General features: G+C 38.7%; 2 protein-coding genes across 3 annotated transcripts in view; one reads left to right on the forward strand and one right to left on the reverse strand.

Annotated features, from left to right (window-relative positions):
• Positions 1-400: 400 nt before the first annotated feature.
• The window catches only part of timeout, a 32,883-nt gene continuing 14,356 nt past the window's right edge, over positions 401-18,927 (forward strand). Inside the window, exons 1-9 of one of the 2 annotated variants that reach the window (XM_008202829.3) lie at positions 401-954; positions 1,381-1,561; positions 2,922-3,056; positions 3,118-3,377; positions 3,770-4,147; positions 4,997-5,409; positions 5,703-5,862; positions 5,957-6,037; positions 7,090-7,187. In XM_008202829.3, coding sequence (XP_008201051.1) covers positions 701-954; positions 1,381-1,561; positions 2,922-3,056; positions 3,118-3,377; positions 3,770-4,147; positions 4,997-5,409; positions 5,703-5,862; positions 5,957-6,037; positions 7,090-7,187 — 1,960 coding nt within the window. In that variant the 5' untranslated portion in view covers positions 401-700. The remainder of the gene's footprint in view (positions 955-1,380; positions 1,562-2,921; positions 3,057-3,117; positions 3,378-3,769; positions 4,148-4,996; positions 5,410-5,702; positions 5,863-5,956; positions 6,038-7,089; positions 7,188-18,927) is intronic. The other variant, XM_015985279.2, reaches the window with a different exon arrangement.
• On the reverse strand, positions 8,145-10,535 carry LOC100142069 (vasorin). The gene has a single exon (XM_001812642.4). It carries the CDS (start codon positions 10,425-10,427, stop codon positions 8,517-8,519), a length of 1,911 nt encoding a protein of 636 aa, XP_001812694.1. The 5' UTR covers positions 10,428-10,535; the 3' UTR covers positions 8,145-8,516.

Genomic DNA, 18,927 nt, shown 5'->3' on the forward strand with positions numbered 1-18,927 from the left:
ATTCCCAGAGCTGGAGGAATTCGGTGCTTCACCCAAACTTAAAATTCATTTAAATGCTGGGGGGAATTTTTGTCGCGCTTCCATTTCCGCACATTAGAACTCCTATGAGACGCTGATTTGGTGGCAACCACATTCGTGATAAATTGAATGGGATATTGGCCATTTACGAAACAGCTTATTTCACCTGTCGATATCGCTAATTTTCCAACTGGCGGAAATAATGCGGGAAGTTTAATTTCCACTTTGACGAATTTAAATATAATTCGCTGCGAATTGATCGAGGGACGATTTGCATTTGAATCGGCGAAAATTTTCAAAATTGTGTAGGCAACCCTGTATATAGCTGTATTTCGGGCGCTTACGTACGGCTTCGTGAGTTTCCGGACACTCCAGCTGTCGAATAATTTTGGCGCGTTTTTGCCTAACCTTATTTTTTATGTACAGTTCATTCCACTAATTTTCATCCCGCGAGTGTTAAAACCCCGAAAAAATCTTTTGCGGCGTTCGGCGTCCCCGAACTAATAATTACAAGTGATACAATAGCTAATTAATTTAACTTTGCAACTAATAAATCACAACTTGTGTTTATAACTTTCCCACATTAATATAAATTCTTGTTAAAACTTTGTGTGTATTTTAAGTTAATTTATGTGACGGTGTGGTATAAAACTGGGTGGTGGTATTATTTAGTGATACAGGCATGTCGTCGCTTTTGTCGGCCGAATTGGCCGCTACTTGCAGCGCTTTGGGTTATTATGATGCTACGTCTAATAAATATTATGCAGATTCTAATACCCTTGAGACTGTGAAAGATTTAATTCGATACTTGAGACGGGACGATGAAAGCCATGATATTCGCAGACAGCTTGGCGAAATTAAGGTGCTGCAGAACGATTTAGTGCCCCTTTTGAAAAGCTACTGGGAGGAGACCGACCTGTTCGACGTTTTGCTGAGGTAAAACGACTTAACTGTGCCACACTGTATATAAAAATAAAAAAAACACTCAAATTTTGTTGCTGGTTATGCAACCAATTATACATAATTTTACCAAAAAAAAAAGAAATAATAATAACTTGAATTTTTTAATCAGTTGGTTTTGTATAAAAATTTTATTGTATATGTTAATTTCTTCTGAAACTGGTTTTTGGGCGATTACGCTATTTGTGTCTCAATTTGATTAAAATTAGGGCTAATTAGGGCGGTATTTCGTCGTCAATTTATGTTAATTGCGAAATTGAGATAATAAAGTCGGAAATTATGAAAGCAGGGAGTCACAATAATAGCTGAATTGGGACGTAAATATGCGATGTTTGGGTATTATTTAATGGAAACATTGAATTGCTGAATGGGGAATTTATTAGAGATTTTTATTTGTTTCAGACTTTTGGTGAATTTAACAACCCCCGCTTTAATGTTGTGGAACGAGGAGCTGCCTACAGACAAGATAACACGAAACCACTACTTGCAAATAGAAGACCATTTAAAAAGCTACAAGCAGACGTTCGCAGATGAGACCTTTTGGGCCGTTCTGAGCACGAGATTGAGCAAAATTTTAGAAACTGTAAGTATTCACGAGCGAGAAGTTTTGCAACTTTAATTAAAATTAGTTTTTGTTTGAAAAAAGGATTTGAGAGACGTCTCATTAGTGGGATTTTAGAAAAAGGAAGGTTTTTATCGCCTTTACTACCGCAGTGAGAGTAGCAATTTTCAGCTCTTTAATAAGTTTGAATTTAATAATTGTAAAGATTTTTGGTCGTGTTCTGGTTTTAATTAAAACTGTTGAGCTGGCAAACAGATGCTAAGAGAAACTTTTGCTCTTTGAAAATAAAGCCGACACTTTATCGTTTGTAAATCAGTCATTTAAATATTTAATGATTTTACCTAAGACTAACTCTTAATTTAAAGTTCTGAAATACGCGAGAAGTTTTCCAGTCGGCGTCTAATTAGTTAGTGGGGTAATATTGGCAGTTTACACAAGATTGTTCTGTCTGAGAGTTTGCCACAGATGGCTTTACAATGCGACTTCTTCGCGGAGTTATCCGATGATTTGTGTGTCTAATAATTGGGTCATTGCGAGTGCAGCTCTAAGTGGAAGTAACGACTGTAGAAACGCCTTTTGAGATATGGCTTTTTTGTTACAATTACACTCCGTACATCGAAAACGAGCTTAGGGTAATTTACTGAAACGACTGGAGGCATTTCCAGCTCTCGCATGTTTGAAACAGACGCCGTTATTGCTAATGTTTCTGTTTTATGCCGTTTCCACGTAAACTTTGGGTGACTTTAATGCTTTGCGAGGGTCTCGTCAGAAAACGATTTTTAATACGTGCGATCCAGCTCCATTTGTTTCGAATAATTGAGTCGGACGTTCTACTTTTTCACCCGCACAAATTGTTGAGCAACTTGTTGTGCTGTACAGATTTTAATTAGGAATTTAATCATGTTATTCCCTTCTGAAATTTTAATTAATTCACTTTGAAAGAAGTGGTTTTTCGGCAAAGTTGCCGCAAATTTCAAAGCGAGAACTTTATCAATTATCGGGACGGTTGATCAATATTTATTCAAATGTGTGCGATGTCACGGCAAAAACCGTGTCTAGCTTTTTACATTCATCGCAAAATTATTTGGTAAAGTATTTATTTCAAGCCGGAACTTTATTTAATTACTGTGATGGTTAATCAATATTATTCCGACGTGTGCGACGTCAAGGGGAGAAACTTTGCAAATAAAATTGCTCTATAATTATCTCTTGTTATATTACTTTACCCCAAATATGGACCCTTAACGAAGTTAATGATCTCCAAATAGACAGTTGGTCGAGCATTTATTATTGAGATTTTGCAACATCGTGTTACATGCAACTAACTTATTTAATTAAATTTGCACTAATTGTTGTGAAAAACCGCCGCCTTTTATTGTAGAGTTATGCGGAACGCGGGGACGAGAACAGCTTGATAATAGAGAGGATCCTCATCCTGATTCGAAATATATTGTACGTTCCCCCTGATCCAAACACCGAAAAACGCCCCGATAACGACGCCAGCATCCACGACCAGGTATTTTTTCCGTTCTTATTTTAATTTTTCCGAGTGAAACGAGCGCTGAAAATTCATGTAGGTGTTGTGGGCGTTACATCAATCTGGAATGTTGGATATAATTTTGTTCATAACAAGTTCCACGAACGAGAAAGCTTATTACATGCACACTTTAGAAATATTGTCGTTTATGTTGAGAGAACAGAAAGCGGCGGAGTTGGCAAGGGCAGCTCTCCAGCGAAGCGAGACGGAAAAAATGAGAGATGAGGCTGAACTGCTCGCGATAAGACATCGCGAGACCAACCAAAAGCAGCAAAAAATCAAGCTGTACAACGGAGCGAGGTAAGGACTCCAATTAGTGAACAATGTTCGACAATTTTGAAATTTTAATCGTTTTGCGGTCGCAATTTTTGAGTTGCTTGGGCTAATTGTCCAATTTAGATTGCCTGTTTTTTATCAAAAAGTTTGTTTGTGTTCAAATCGGTGATTATTGGAGCTTGAATTTTGCAAAATGTCAGTTTCAATAAGCGTGGCATTAATTAAACTAACCGCACTCGTTATGAAATCCAAAGTGTGTCGGTAATTTGCAAATGTATCATATATAAAATGGAATAATAATTAATTAAGCAATTGTTAAATATTGCGTAATTGTGTATTGTTTTTCCGCATATTGGTTCTGGATGCAGAATCGCGTGTTTGTGCTGTTTGTGTTTATTTTTTGAAATCGCTTGCAGGCATTCCAGATTTGGCGGCACATACGTCCTAAAATCAATGAAATCAATTAGCGACAACGAACTTATTTATCACAAGCCGTTAAATAAACTCGAAGCTTTGAATTTCGACGCTGACAAAAGGAAGCCCAAAACACCGAAAAATCGTATGCCGGTGCAGAGTAGCACGTTTGAACGGCGTTCGGCTTTCAGCATTAGATTATTTCTGAAAGAGTTTTGTGTTGAATTTTTAAATGGGGCTTACAACACGCTTATGTATCACGTTAAGGATAATTTAGTCCGCGCTAGGGCACAAGCACACGATGAATCCTATTATTTATGGGCCCTTAGGTTTTTCATGGAATTTAATAGATGTTATAAGTTTGAAGTTAAATTAGTTAGGTAAGTCCTTTTGCATGTTTTAATCCACTTTACCAACGGCTGCCGAGAGTTAAACGCTTGCTCCACTTTTTGCCAGACGCTGAATTACTCAATTTGTTTAATTTACACCAATCAGGTTTGTTGCTGCCGGCCGAGGACTTCACACGTCGCCCCTTTTGCATTTCAGATGGAAATTTGGCGCACATTTTCCACACTAAATTTAAAATATTTTTGTTTTGTTTTTTTACCTCAACTCTCACTTGTCTTAAAGTTTTTTCTTTTTATTTTTATTTTGATTTTATCTTAAAGTTTTTTTACCATAGTTTGTTTATTGTTTAACAATATTTTATTTTCTTTGCTTTTGTTTTTGCTCATTTTCCTTTGGTATTTTTTTCAGTTAATGACGCCATATTTATTTGGCGAGACCACACTTTTTTGTTTTTTAAATAGGTTATTAATAAGCTTTAACCTCTCGAACTGGAGTGAATACATTAATAAAAAAAACCTCTTTTACATTTACCATTTTTCTGTTTATTTTGAAAAGATTGTTATTGTTTTCTTCTTTTTGTAGTTTCTATTTTTACAAGTCGTATCTATTTGATGCTTTTATTTATTTATTTTGTTTTGGTGGCTATCGTATCCCAATTTCTCTAGGCCTTACAAAAAAACGTAGTACATCTTTCACGTTTTTTCTTGCTTGTTCTAGGTACTCATTACTATTTTTTTATTTTGTTTAATTTTTTCTTTGATATATTTTTTTCGTCTTCCAGTTTTCGTAGCTCCAGAGTTGTCGGCGAATAAAAACGTGTATATTATTATTTTTTATTTTATAGGTTTATTGTTCTGTGGTTGATTTTATTTGTTACTTAGCGAGACAATGGCGGTGCAAACCTTCCGCTACGTGCAACAACTGACGGAGAAGTACTTCGATATGATCCAGTCGGACAAGAAAAACGCCGTGTTGTGGTCCCGACGCCTCCATCTGGCCCTTCTCGCCTACAGAGAGTTGTTTCTAACCCTTTGTGCGATGGATAAATCCCCGGACGAGACGGTGCGCGATTCAGCTCGCGTGATAAAAAGTAACATATTCTACATAGTGGAGTATCGCGAATTCGTGATAACTTTATTAATGACTTACGACGAATTGAAAATGTCGAACGCGTATCTGAAGGATCTCATGGAGACCCAGCATGTTTTCATCAAGTTGTTGGAGAGTTTTTGCGGCTCGAACGGCTCGGTTGTCGTACAGAAGAAACTGAAAAAGAAGGGGAGGAAGAAAAAAGGTAAGTGTATAACAGATTTTCCATTGTTGCGTCTGTAAGTAATGTGTTTGCGATGGCCATTAATCTTGCGACGCTTTTAAAATTCGATTTTTTCGTGTTGATACAGCGAAAGTTGCACATTTTTGATCCGTTCGAGCCGACTCTTCCAATATTTGCTCGTATATTATTACTTATTCGTGTTTGCTTTTGTAAAAGTTGTCGTCTCGAGTCGTCGCAACAAGACAAATAATTGAAGTTAAAACGCTGCAGCAACAACAGAAGCGGGTGACTTGAGTTAATTTGTAATTTTATAGCGAGTCAGGATGATGGCGTGCCACAGCCAGATGTAAATTTAGAAAGACGGTGGGATGAAGCCGCCCCACAGCTGTCCACCGTTCTCGAAGGAAATGCGGACTTTTCCACCGACGTCGTTCCGTTTGATGCCGCCTCCGACGTTCCCATAGACGAACAAAAGTACGCAATAAACTCGAATTTTACATTTTACCGTTTCGAATTTAATTATTCAAAAAGGTGAAGTCATAAATCCGTTTATTTTTTATTTCCTCAGAGCCGAAGCTATGAAAAACGTCCAGAGGAAGCTGCGAAACGCCGACTACGAAAATGCAATCAGTCTCTTGCGGGCTGCAAGGTATGTATATCGATTTTAAATGGGGGAAAAACCGACTTCAAACTAATTAACCTGCGCAAACACACGGCATTTAAGTTTAACTTCACGCTTAAACACCTAATTACTATAATATCAGGACGCGGCGGTTGGGTTACATTTGCTCTGCATAAGCTTGTTTTACTTATTAAGGACTTTGGAAGTTTCGGGATAAATTTTACGAGTTGGTTGTCATTTGCTACAGTTCACTCAACTTTTACACTGAGGAGAAATTAAGACGCCGCTCGGGCTTGTCCTTAAAGCTCTATATTATGATTATTGTCACATAATTTACGCCTCAGGACTCCACAAGTGGAAGCGATAACACCAGTTTTTCTCCCAAAATTTATCAAGCTAAACTCTCAATTATATCCAAATAATGAACTAAAAATTGCACAGTATTGTTAGGACAAGCTTCAAATTACTTTTAGGAGAGTAATTCGATCATAGTTACAACAGTCTTTGTTCACCTGTTCATCTGATAACAAGAAAATTAAAGTGGAAATATATTTTTTTAGACTGATGTCTCCAATTAGTTTGGTTCGTTGCTTTATTTATAATTACGGATTTAATTTCGAAACAAATTTAACATTTCTTATTAAATCACTTGTTTGTTTGTTTTTCTATTTTGAATGTTAATATTTTATTTTGTTTTGCTTTTACAACTTTAAGTTCCATTGAGTATTAGATAAATATTTTGTTTTTCAATTTTTCCTAGAACAGTCTTCTTTGTACAATGTTTACCTAATTTAATTCAAGTATTACGATTTTTTGGTCAGGTCAGGTCTTGGGCAAATATCTGAGTATTTGTTTTAAATAAAATTTAAATTTGCGAACATCAAACAAGCCAGAAAATTGAATTTTACATTTTTTCTATTTTCGGTGCGTTTTTTATAGTGAATTATAAATCATAATTATAATAATTTAAATGTGTTATTGCACGCCCGTGTAAGTTTGGGCTGATAACGCTAATAAAATACAGTCTAAACAAAACCTAATCGATTGTTTTACAACCCGTTGTGTTGGTTGTTTTGCAGAGAAGTCTGGCCCGAAAATAATTGCTTTGGGAGCAACAATATGGCACCCGAGGAGGAATTCTTGGCACTCCGCGACATTTTCTTCGCGGATTTAGGTGGTAAGTCGTCTTTTATACCCGCCAAACATAAAAACGTGTCTTATTGTTTATTATCAGCTTGTAAAACGATCGTGAAATTTTTATCTGCTGAAATTTCACGTCCAACATCTCGCTTTATTACTTTATAATCTTTTTCGTTACGAAACAACACGTGATTTGTCTTGTTTCCATAATTGGTTAAAAGTCCCGGGAGAAATGCGCCTTTTTTGCGTTAAAGTTCGCGACTGTTTTGCATGTTTGTGTCTCGCGTCAAGCCTAGGGCTGCGAAATGACGTGTTATTAGATCAGCACACCGATAATAAAGTACAAGGGGTAAGGCCGTCATCTACACCGCGGTTTGCCAGAGGCGTCTATTCAATTTCGGCGTCTCGTAGTCGATTGACTCTGACGTGCGCCACTGCACGATATATGCATCCGGATTTTTGATACAGTTCCAAATCGAATTTCGGGAAAAGTACGTGCGAGGGGACAATCCCACAGATGATCACAGAATTACTCCACCACTGCTGCGAGCTATTCAATTTTTCTTACGCTAGTGTACACAGAGGAGTAGTTACGGTGATTAGAGGAAATTGAAAACCTGAGGCGACCGCCGAAAACAATGACAGGAAATAGGTTTCTATTTTACAAGTCGGACGTGAGTCCACTCGAGCGAAAGACAAGGGCAGATAAAAAATAATAGGTTGATAGAAATTGTTGCTTTTTTGTGGTGGTGATTAAAATTTGGTAATAAATTACGATGTTGTCTCTAGTATGACATTAGCAACGCAGTTTTAATTAATTTCGAATAAAGGTTTCGTTCAAAAAGCTTCACTTCGGAGGAATTTGATGGAAAACGCCAAAGGTAGGTAAAGTTTGGGATATTGTGACGCGTGAGCCAGTGGCTCAGTGCTTAGCGCTTTTGCACTTGCGTTTTTTGAACGCTTCAAGTGTAATTTTGCGGAAATAATGCGAGTGTTTACTTTAAATACGTCTATATTTTTTCATTAAATTTATGGGACTATCACAATACACAGAACAAGTCGCACTGAAATATAAACATGACAGGTATGTACAATCTGTAGCAAAACCGATAATCAGAACATTGAGATCGGAAGAAACGCAAAACACACCTCGGAGATCACCTAAAATATCACACAATTATCGCCAGACACAGTAAATCGTCCCGTTTGAATCTCGTCTAAAATATGGCTATCTTACAATTCTCAAGTAAAAAAATGGCTCAGTCATACAAAAGTATAATTCACTTTTATCACAAGCACTTACAATCGCTTAAGTTAGGTTAGTTTCATAGAGCATTGTTCTCTCTTCGTCGACTTGTCTCAAATGTCACCATAGTTCCGTAACGCCAGGCAGCGAGCTGACCTCGAGGTCCTCCTGTCTGAGCCTCAATGCGTCCCTCCTCCGTTTGGCAAACCTCACCCCCAGTAGAACCAGCACTAGGGCTGTTCCTAGCATGGCAGCGGCCAGGACCAGCCCCGGGTGCAGCCTCTCCTGCGCCCCAGCACTAAACATGGACATTTCTCCACGCGTGGAGTTAGTAATTGGGAAAATTTCCGATTTGTTTTCCCGGAGAAACGACTCTATGTCGATGTAGTCCTCCATCTGTGTCGTGGGTGTTTGTGTGGTTGTGGGGCGGTTTGGGGTCGCTTCCACCGGTTGGAGGTCGATGAGGAGGGTCCCCCACAGCTCAGGGGGGCTCACACATGTCACTCTTTTGTACTCGGGCTCGTCCTGGCGCCGCATCCAAGCCGCCAACCACTCGAGCTGCGTGCAGTTGATTCGGTTGCCGTCAATGTGGAAGATCCGCAATTGGGGCAAAAAGTGGAGCAAGTCAGAGCGGATGAACTCGAGGTCGGTGAAAGACAAATCAAGCTCTTGTAATTGTCGCGAGGCGGCTAGAGCTGCAGTATCGACTAGCAATTGTCGGGCAAGTCCCGGGCTTCCGGAGAGATCGAGTGTGATCAGGTGCTCGGTTGACGATAAGGGGAAGGAAACTTCTTTCGGTGGTGAATCGACATCGATGTTGGATAAACGGAGGACTTGGAGGGCCATCGAGCCGGACAAACAACCGGCTTCGAGGATTTTAATAGGGTTACGGGAGATATCAAGAGTGACAAGAGACGTCAACTGGTTGAAGGCTTCCGCTTCGATCAAACGGATTTTATTGTCGTTGAGGAGAAGGACTTCGAGAGAGGTCAAGCCTTGGAGGTCTCTAGTACGCACTTGTTGGATTTGATTGTGTTCCAAATGAAGGACTTTGAGCTTCTCCGAGAGACTTTTCGGGATTTCGCTCATGTTGTTATTAGTCAAGTAGAGGATCGTGAGGGAGTCGAGACGACCCAAAGCGTCGTCTTCGATCACTTCCAAGCCGTTCGAATCGAAATCGAGCAATTGTAACAGGGGATAAGAGTCGAGGTCACCACACCGGACCGTCTTTATGCTATTACCAACTAAGCGAAGCGTTCGAATCGAATGGGTCAAAGCTGGGGGTACTTGTTCAAGCCCGATGTTTGAAGCATCAACAGTTTGGAGTCTTTGACCAGTCCCGACAAGCATTGGTTGTTTCGAAGCCCCTAGTCTCGAATTACCAGCTAAGAGAAGTCTCGCCAGACTCGGCAATTGCAAACTCCCCAATTCGACCCGAACCAAGCGATTGAAAGAAACATCAAGTTGTTGGAGTTTCACTAAACTGATAAAACACCGCTCGTTAAGAATCGTCAATTGATTGGAGCTTAGGTTGAGATATTGCAACGCTTGCAACGGTTCAAAAAGCGCGTCATCGAGCCGTGTCAGATTATTCCGAGACAAATCTAAACACTTCAAGGATTCAAGTCCACTAAAACTGTCCGAATCAATCACTGTTAAAAAGTTTGCACTCAAATTGAGTATCTCCAGACTCCGTAATGTCCTAAACTCCACTCCGAGCGTCTCGATCAAATTCCCCGACAAGTCCAAGTGTCTCAAATTCGTGACGTTCAATTCCGGGAGAGACACAATACGATTCTGCGACAGTCGCATCGACTGTAATTCTAAATCGGCGACCGACACATTGGACAAATCCCCGAGGTCGCTGTTCTCGATCACCAGCTCTTGGAGGTTGGTCAGATTGGTGAAAATCTCAGCGGGCACTTGTTGGGTGCAGCGAACGGCGAGGTGTCGGGAACACGTGCACATGACGGGACACGCACCCGTCCGGACAGCGGCAACAAGCACAAGAACTAGCACCAGGTGCGTCATCTCTTTGCGGTCACATGCCCGTTGGTGGACCGGCCGGCATCTGGCGCAAGACTGGATGGTGCGGTGGGTGCGAGCTGACTACTGGAGGCGTCCCGACGTTCGACCCAGTGATGACGCGCGCGCCGTGCACCGGCCTCACTGATATTTTCTTACAGGGGATAAATAAACTGGACTTATGCACTGATGGAGGATGCCAAAGGAGGGGTGATTCGATTACGCCGATGGAAAAATTAAAACTTTGACGGACGGGATGCGCTTATCTAACTCCCCAGAAAGTATTATTTTGTTAAAGGACGCAACTTTGACAGAAATAATGTTGAGTACAAACACGAAATTCTGTGTTGTGTGCAACATCAAGAATCTCTATTACACTGCCTGGTTTTGCTGAAACTGCAAAAACTACTACTCTACGAATGTTTTTATCAAAGAAACATATTTTTGTGACAGATTTTTGTAAAATTTGTTTACAATAAATTCTTGGGCTGAACAAGTTGTTTTTTTTATTTTGTAATTTGTAATTTTCTTTGTTATTCTCGGACCTGGCGACAGTGTTGCTTTAGACGATGTTTATATTTCGTATCGGATGTATGTCAGGTCAGTTTTAATCGTACCCACGCCGCCGTGCATACGCACACAAAAAATCATAATTAACTTGAAAAGTTTATGTTTGCTGAGTACACTTTGGCTGCTATTACATTAACCGGGTTCTGATTGTGGGGCGGTCATGTTTTCATTTCAATCAAGTCCGTAATGCTGTTTAGCTCCGAGACGTATTTTACTGTAATCTTATTTTCCACTCTTGTCCTTGTAATTTTCTTTGTTTTTAAATGACCGTATTTTTTATCGAGGCAAATCTCTGTGTCGTTTTTTCGCTCGCAGGGACGATAAAATGTTTGCGTTTTAATTACACAGCCATTTCGTGGGCCAAAATTGATAAATTGAAAAGATACTTCCCCCAAATTGAATTGCATCATAATTAAGAAACCGGCTTTTCATACGCAGCGATAGTTCAAAAATCGACTTGATATTCATGATGGGGCGAAGCCATGAATGTTAATTGGCCCTAGCCCCTCATAGACCGGCATCGATATTAAAAATTTATCTAAATTCAGTAGTCAGATCCGGTCAAGTTTTATTTTTCGCCAGCCGCAATTTATCCACCCCCACAACTCCTAAACTTTGACTAATAAGCGACGAGGGTGCGTTCCAAACAATTAAAATGTTTATTTCATATTTCGGTACTCTAATTATGGCCCTGATTTAAAGTCGCCACTTTAGGAGTTTTTAATTGCAAATGTGCAACATAAATCTTTTACGAGGGCCCCAAGATAAAAACAACACCGGTGAGGGTGCATATGGCACAAGGGTGATAAAAAGTCGTCACCGTGGCAACTACTTTTTAAATTTTTCGTGGAACCGTGGAAACCGGCACTTTATTTTAGTGGTAACTAAGCAACGCAGCTTATTTTGAATTATTTAGGCGGCTTTAAGGCATCGATTTTATTCAAAGGGCGAGATATATGTTTTTTGAAAATCAAAGCGGCTTAGGAGGAATCCATTAAAGTGTCTTTACTTGAGGGTGCATCGTAGTTGGTGTCGGATGATTAATGGGGTGCTGGTGATAGATCACTTTCGCATATGTCTACTCGCGGCATCTTGTTCATTAAATATAACGAGCTCGCACTCGAATCCTTGAAGTGAGATTAAAAGCTTGTCATATGAAAATCCCGCCCGTATTGTGCGTGAAATTATTGAGATAACTGAGTTACCAAGTCACTTGCCATTTGCAGGTTTCTCAGATTTTTGGCACAATTTGGGTCTTGATTTCATTCTGAAATGCTAATCAGAATCACTGTTGTATTAGAGCGGATCGTGAATATTTTTTCTTTGATTTACTTTAAGTAAATCTTAATCTGTTTTTCGATGGGTGTTGGAGTTCGTGTTGTGCGCGAAATTAGTGAGCTAGGAGTTGCTAAGTCGGCAGGTTCTGCATTTTTGGGCAAAGTTGGTAAGTTGTGTAATCGGGTACTTAGGAGTAGTTGCGGTGTCTTCTGAAAGGAAGGGTTATGACAAGGACTTAATGAAACATGCATCAAATGCCATCACGCCAAGCTGTGGCGGACGTTCGGCCCCCGATTGATATAATATTACATTGCGTAATGCGAACAGCCGGCGGCCGAAATGCACACACGCCGAAATTTCGCACAAACATCAATATTAAAGCGGCACTCGCTGTGCGCAATTAGCAACTGATAAATTCGTAATTTCAATCCTCCATTGCGAAGGAATTTCGCCGTTTCGATACGTTGCAAAAAACGTAAATCTCAATAAACCAAACAGAAAAGTAAAAGGAATAAAAAGTCGCGAAGGGCGGGATGCATGAAAAATTATTACTGGAATTTTTAACATAGAGAAGATTTATGAACGTAGGGTAAGAACCTATGAAAATCTTAAACGAAAGTCGAGAAGTACTCCGGAATAAAATGATACAAATGGAAGCACAAGAAATTCTAAGCGAAATACCTCTCGATATTCCAAATGCTGATTTGATTTTATCTTGCGTCACATATTGAATTCGCTATGTGTTCCATTTGCAGTGAATGAGTGATGGATGAAGGATGGTAATGCCAACAGTTTTTCAGTATCGGCTAAAAGCTTCGCTCTATTGCACCTGAAGTAATCAATTACCGGTGGACGACGAATCACATTTGCGACGAACAGAAGTGCACACAGAGAAAAATAAGCAACATTATGTGTACGAAGGGGAATTTATTCAATTGCTAGTCAATAATTGTAATTTATAATGAGTGCACAAATGGTGGAGGCGCCGGGCTACGATTTATTTACATTATTTTTTTCAATTTTCCGACACTTTGATATGTTAGCAAAATTTATTGGTGTTTATAACATATTTTGTGAAATAAACGTTGCAAAAAAAAATGTGGTTTTATTTATTATTTAACCAATTAAAGAAAACTATATTTATTTCGGTACGTTTACACATAATTTTTATTGGCATTCATATTAAAAATGTGGGCCGCAAAATCGGCATTTGCCAATCATCAATTATCGGAAATTATCGATTGTATTAATTTTTGATATTCCATTTATGGGCACTCAACACGCCACCTCATAAATCAAAAATCTCTCAGTATTTATAAACGACTCTATAAATTCCCCAACTCGTATAAAATTTAATATTCACCCGAACATGATAGACATAACGCCCGTGGTGCGCTGCTAGACCGTTCCATAAGTGGAATATTTTCAAAATCAAAGAGATCATAAAAAGCAATTGCTGGGGCTAACGAATATTAGTGGACACGAGTGGGGCGATTCCAGCTCGCATTCAGGTCATTAAATTAACTATAATTACAGACATTTAAGTTCCCCCGACTATGCAGCGGTCGGAAATCGTGTCCGAAACACTGATTGAAGCTCTGCAAAAAATCGCTGATGAATAATCGTGTTTCGGGCGGAAAAAGCGCAACGCCTCGATTAGCCGTTAAAGTTTGATTGACGCAAATAGCGCTCTGTATCTTCACAATTTAAAAACGAATTTGTTCGAGCTGAAATGGGTCATTACTGGCGATCGAACAGAACGGATGCGACTGCGAACGGGAAGTATCGATCACAACGTCTCAAATCTGAATCGGGGGGCGATTTTTCATCGCTTTGAGTGGCAATGTGAGGAATGGTTCTCTTGATAATTCCGTCCAATAATCGGTTAATCAATTATGATTGGTGCATAACTGCTCAACTACTCCGCTCAACTTTGCCCATTATTCATAGTTAATCCGCCTTTCACGGGCTTAAGCGCAATAACCCCCGAATTTTTGCATTGTAGTAATGGATTAACTCATTTTTTCCGCGTTCCGGGCCGTTGGTTGCACTTGTTCCGGCTAATTTTAGTTATTGTTGAGCACAATTTGCTTATTGCTGTTAAATGTTGTCATATTTTTATTTAATGGCCGCTTTTAATGCTGATAGCGGAATAATAACCGAAAGGGGTGGGCGCTAATCTATACCAAGCTTTTATTTTTCAATTAGCGGTTTTAATTAATGGTTTGATGCGTTTTTATGACGCTGAGACTTGCTGTAATTTCGGCATGTGTTGGAGAGAACTACAAAAATTTATCGCTCACGACGCGGGACAATAAATTTATGAAACGTCTACATTCATCCCTGTTTACATGCGAAAATGAAAAATATATTCAATAGACAACCCGAGAGTTATGCTCTTATTCTCGCATTCTCTATAATACTCGAAGGAGTAATAGCATCAAGAATATTTCAATAATAAACATATCGCCAAATGCTTCAAACGGAGATGCGAACTTTTGCAAAAATATCAAAGTGGGCGCTTGTAGACGACTCTTCTGCTTTACCGAAAACACTAGCTTTCGTGCTTTGTGAAGATTTTTGTATTTTTTCTAAAAAAATTGAATTTGTTTTGTGGTGTATAAGTTTAGGGCAAAGGAAACAATATAAAATATAAAAAGTGCAATTGGTGTTTTATAAATTTAAAAATTGTATCGGAGTTTTGATTTGCAAACGCCGAAAGACTTGCTGTCGATCTGAATATTGAAGTAAAAAAATGGTGGATGCGCCGGGCAAATAAAAGTGTGAGGAAAATTGTCTTTTTCGGCTGATGATTTTTTGTTAAAGTGGCCGTAAACCAATTATTTCCGTTGGTTATCTGCGGCTTAGCTCGTGTCCGCTCGTCATTTTTTACCTTGACGTTTATTAAAGTTTTTTGATGGCGTCGTGTCCAATTCTCTGGGTTTAAAATCTTGGGCAGATTCCGGCATCGAGTAAAGCAAGACGGATGACGTCGCGTAGAAATCTTGCGGGTTTTGCACCGGATAATGGTCATCTTGAGCAGCGTCTAATGATTTATGCAGGATTACTTCAAGTGGACGTCGTCGGTCACGGCTTGTCGCAGACCGTAAAAAGATTGATTATCAAGCGAGCTAAACTCGATGAAGCACTGGTGAGGCTTTTAACGTCGTTTGTACGTAATATACGGCTGTTGGCATTCGGTCAGAACGAGGAGAAATTGGCGCGGCCCAAATATGACAGCGATATGTTTTATGTTTTGTGCTCTTGAACGTTATACGTAAAAATGAGGAGGAGCGCGTATGGAGATACGAGGGAAATGGCGAGGTTTTGCTTTTTTATTTGCGAAAACGGAGTTTTCATTATAAATTTCAAGAGATATTTCCACTACAGCTGCAACTCAGTTAAATGCTTTTTGTTTGATGTTGAAGCGATTTATTTTCAATTTTGGCGTAACAAGGTTGTAGGCCGGGCCATACCACGGAAATTTTAACATTTATCTGCGAGTGAACTGCTTCGCATCGATCCAAGTGTTGTCTCGAGAGTCTTCGTGACTTTGGAGGTGGATGGTGCGTGGCGGCACCCTTTCGAGCCCTCGTACGCTCAGTTAGGCGAGTAATCAAGCTATGGTACGTTGATTAGCGGCCTCGACGGGCGGTAGCCAGCAACAGCCACCCGGAGGACGTAGATTACGAGATTAGGGAGGCGGGCGCGGCATTGTTCGTATTCATTACGCGTTATCAGCGATGCTGGCTTACACCGTCGAACTTGTAACCCTTTCATGCGGGCAGACCCCTCATATATCCTAGAATAAAGATGGATATCTTTGTGCTAGTCAGACAATGCTCATAATGGATTGGGTGCAAATTAGACTCGAGGGCGACGAGATTCACCTATTTTGCATTTGATAAACTCGATCGAGCGGCAAATAACGCCAGAGATAAAGCGAAACGACTGACGATATAGACGCGATAAAACTATTTGGGAAATGGGGCACAAAAATGGGACCCAAAAATGCACGGGCAGAGGACGAAATTCCACCCGGAGTTGACCAATAACGTAACACGATGGCAAAGGACTTTATACCGATATACATACAGTCTAGTCCTTTTTCACAACAAAATTTTTGATATGGTTAGCTTTTTGAAAATATAAAATAAAACGTAGTATACTGCATGTGTGTTATTCGAGCAAGCGAGTAATTATACGAGATACGATATCGGTGAAATTAGAGCAAAATTGCCCATTTTCCTAAGTAATAATCTGAAAGAAAATTTGATGTGTCATTTAAGCGAAAACTAAAAGAGTAAAATTAGAGGTTTTTAAGTAGGACATTTTTCAGGCACTTTTTTACAAGAAATATAAATTAGTTATCGCTTTTTCCAAGACTTTCTTGATGTCAGAGTTACAACACTCAACTGTTTTTTTTTGGCCGCCATTCAAAAATCTTGTATTTTTGAAAAGTCCTTTTGATCCTGATTACAACAATATATTACATGATATGATCGAATTTTATAGCTGATAAAAAGCATTTTTGCAGTAGTTTTGGAAAAAAACGACAAAAATTTTGTTTAACAAAGTATATTTTGACAGTTCTATTAAATACGCGAGCAGAACTTTTATAACTTTGTCTTATTTTGTTTTGCGAAGAATAAATTTCTAATTTATCATGTCGTTTAGTTTTTAAATAAGTAAGCTTGGCAGAATTGTGAGCCTTCTAGATACAAATTCAGTTAATCCTCCAAAATCTAGTTTGTTTTAAAACAAAATTGTTGGCGTTTTTTCCAAAGCACACTTCGCAAATTTGTTTTTATCAGCATAAGATTCGATCATATCTTGTGATACATCGTTGTAATCACGAATAAAATTTTAAAAATACAAAAAACGAATATAGCTTTTAAAGAAAAACCAAAGTTGAGTGTTCTAACTCTGACATCAAGAACGTCTTGGAAAATACGATGACAGACCTAGATTCCTTGTAAAAAAGTACCTGAAGACCGTCTTAGTTAAAAACGTCCAGTTTTTTGGTTTTCGCTTAACAAAATAAAAACAAAAATTTAAGCGACCTCTTATCTCTTATAACAACTGAGATCGCCATGCTGGAGACTGAAAAACGGGCACCTGTATATTATGCTAAAAATGGTGGATGCGCCGGGTTATTTTTTTCCGTGTCTGTGGGCTATGATAGCTATGAACTAGTAAATAAAATTAAAATTTTATTTTTGTACAGAGTGTTACATATGCAATAAATTACAAATTTTTAAACGAAAAAACGTGAAGGAACTATTTTGTTAAATTTTGAAATCTACCAAAGTTAAAAGATGTGATCTGGGTCCTGTTGCACTAAAGACTTTTTATGTTTAATGCAAATGCGTTGAACATAATTTACGTGTAAGACACAAAATATTACTTTCAAAAACTTATTAAAATTTATTTATAACAAATATTTGAAGTTTTTCTTATTATAAATCAAACCGGACGTTAATCGGCTAAAGTCAGCTACCTACTACAAGTACGATTTTGAATTCCGCCTTATACTTCAGCCTAAAGTATTTGTTTGGACATACGGAGTGTTTCATAAAACTGTAAAGCAAAATTTACCAAATTTTCTTGTTTTTTTTTTCATTTCATTTGTTTGATGTCCACTTTGGCCAAAATTTATTTTAGATTATTAAGGCCAGAGATCAAGATTAGATAAAACATTCAGGTAATGAAGCATAAAAATTTAACTAAAAATATTTTTGCGAATGAGTGAGAAAGTTTGCCTTGGTGCTTTGCAAAAAATGTAATTGTGCTCTTGTTTATTCGTAAACAACACCAAACTCTATTTATAGAGGATTATGTGTATTGTTTTAATGAAACAATATATTTTGTTTGATATGTGGTTTTTGTGGTAAGGCAATCATTAGTGTTTTTGGAAAAAGTTGCATGTCTTTAATTTTCTGCGTTTGTAAATTGAAAAACCGGGGTGGGGTTGGCAAGTGCATGATAATCAATAGGGGATCATAATGGCTGGTATGGGGAGATAACATTTCCAGATATACACATTTAACAGAACGGGGGTGAAAAACAATATCTGAAAGTGCGAAAAAACAAGCCCGTCATATAGATCACCACTAAAATATCAGTCGAACCCCACAAAGTACAAATATTTGTTTGTGGCGTTACATAACTGAAATTCGAGTCGTTTTCATCAGCCAAACAACTTTTCAATCCGATTCGTTTTAATTACACGTCGAAACTGTTGGCGAAAAATATGCTAAAAGTGTAATTTTTCAAATTAGAATAATGTCAGGCGTCGTAAATTCCAGCTTTAAGAATATGAATTTTAACAAATGGTTGTTGTCAATATTTCCAGTTTTAAAAGTTGCTCTCATTTTTCATTTTCGCTAACTTCATGTCAAAACATTTATTGTGTGCTCCCCTAGCGCAGAACGCTATACATATCCCATAATGTCGCTCGTGATATAGTCTTCATCGCTAATCCACTTCGAACATGTCTTGTGGGGTAATAACCGTCCGAGACTTCTCTAACGGTGTCATTATTGCCATAGATCATACGTGGCTTCCGACCAAGGTATGTAATTAGGGGCTGGCGTCATTACGGTGACGCTATTTGATGTTATCGCCACGGTAACCCCCAGCTACGCACATTAGTGGC

Source organism: Tribolium castaneum, chromosome 4, assembly GCF_031307605.1.
Source record: "Tribolium castaneum strain GA2 chromosome 4, icTriCast1.1, whole genome shotgun sequence".
Taxonomy (NCBI): Eukaryota; Metazoa; Arthropoda; class Insecta; order Coleoptera; family Tenebrionidae; genus Tribolium; species Tribolium castaneum.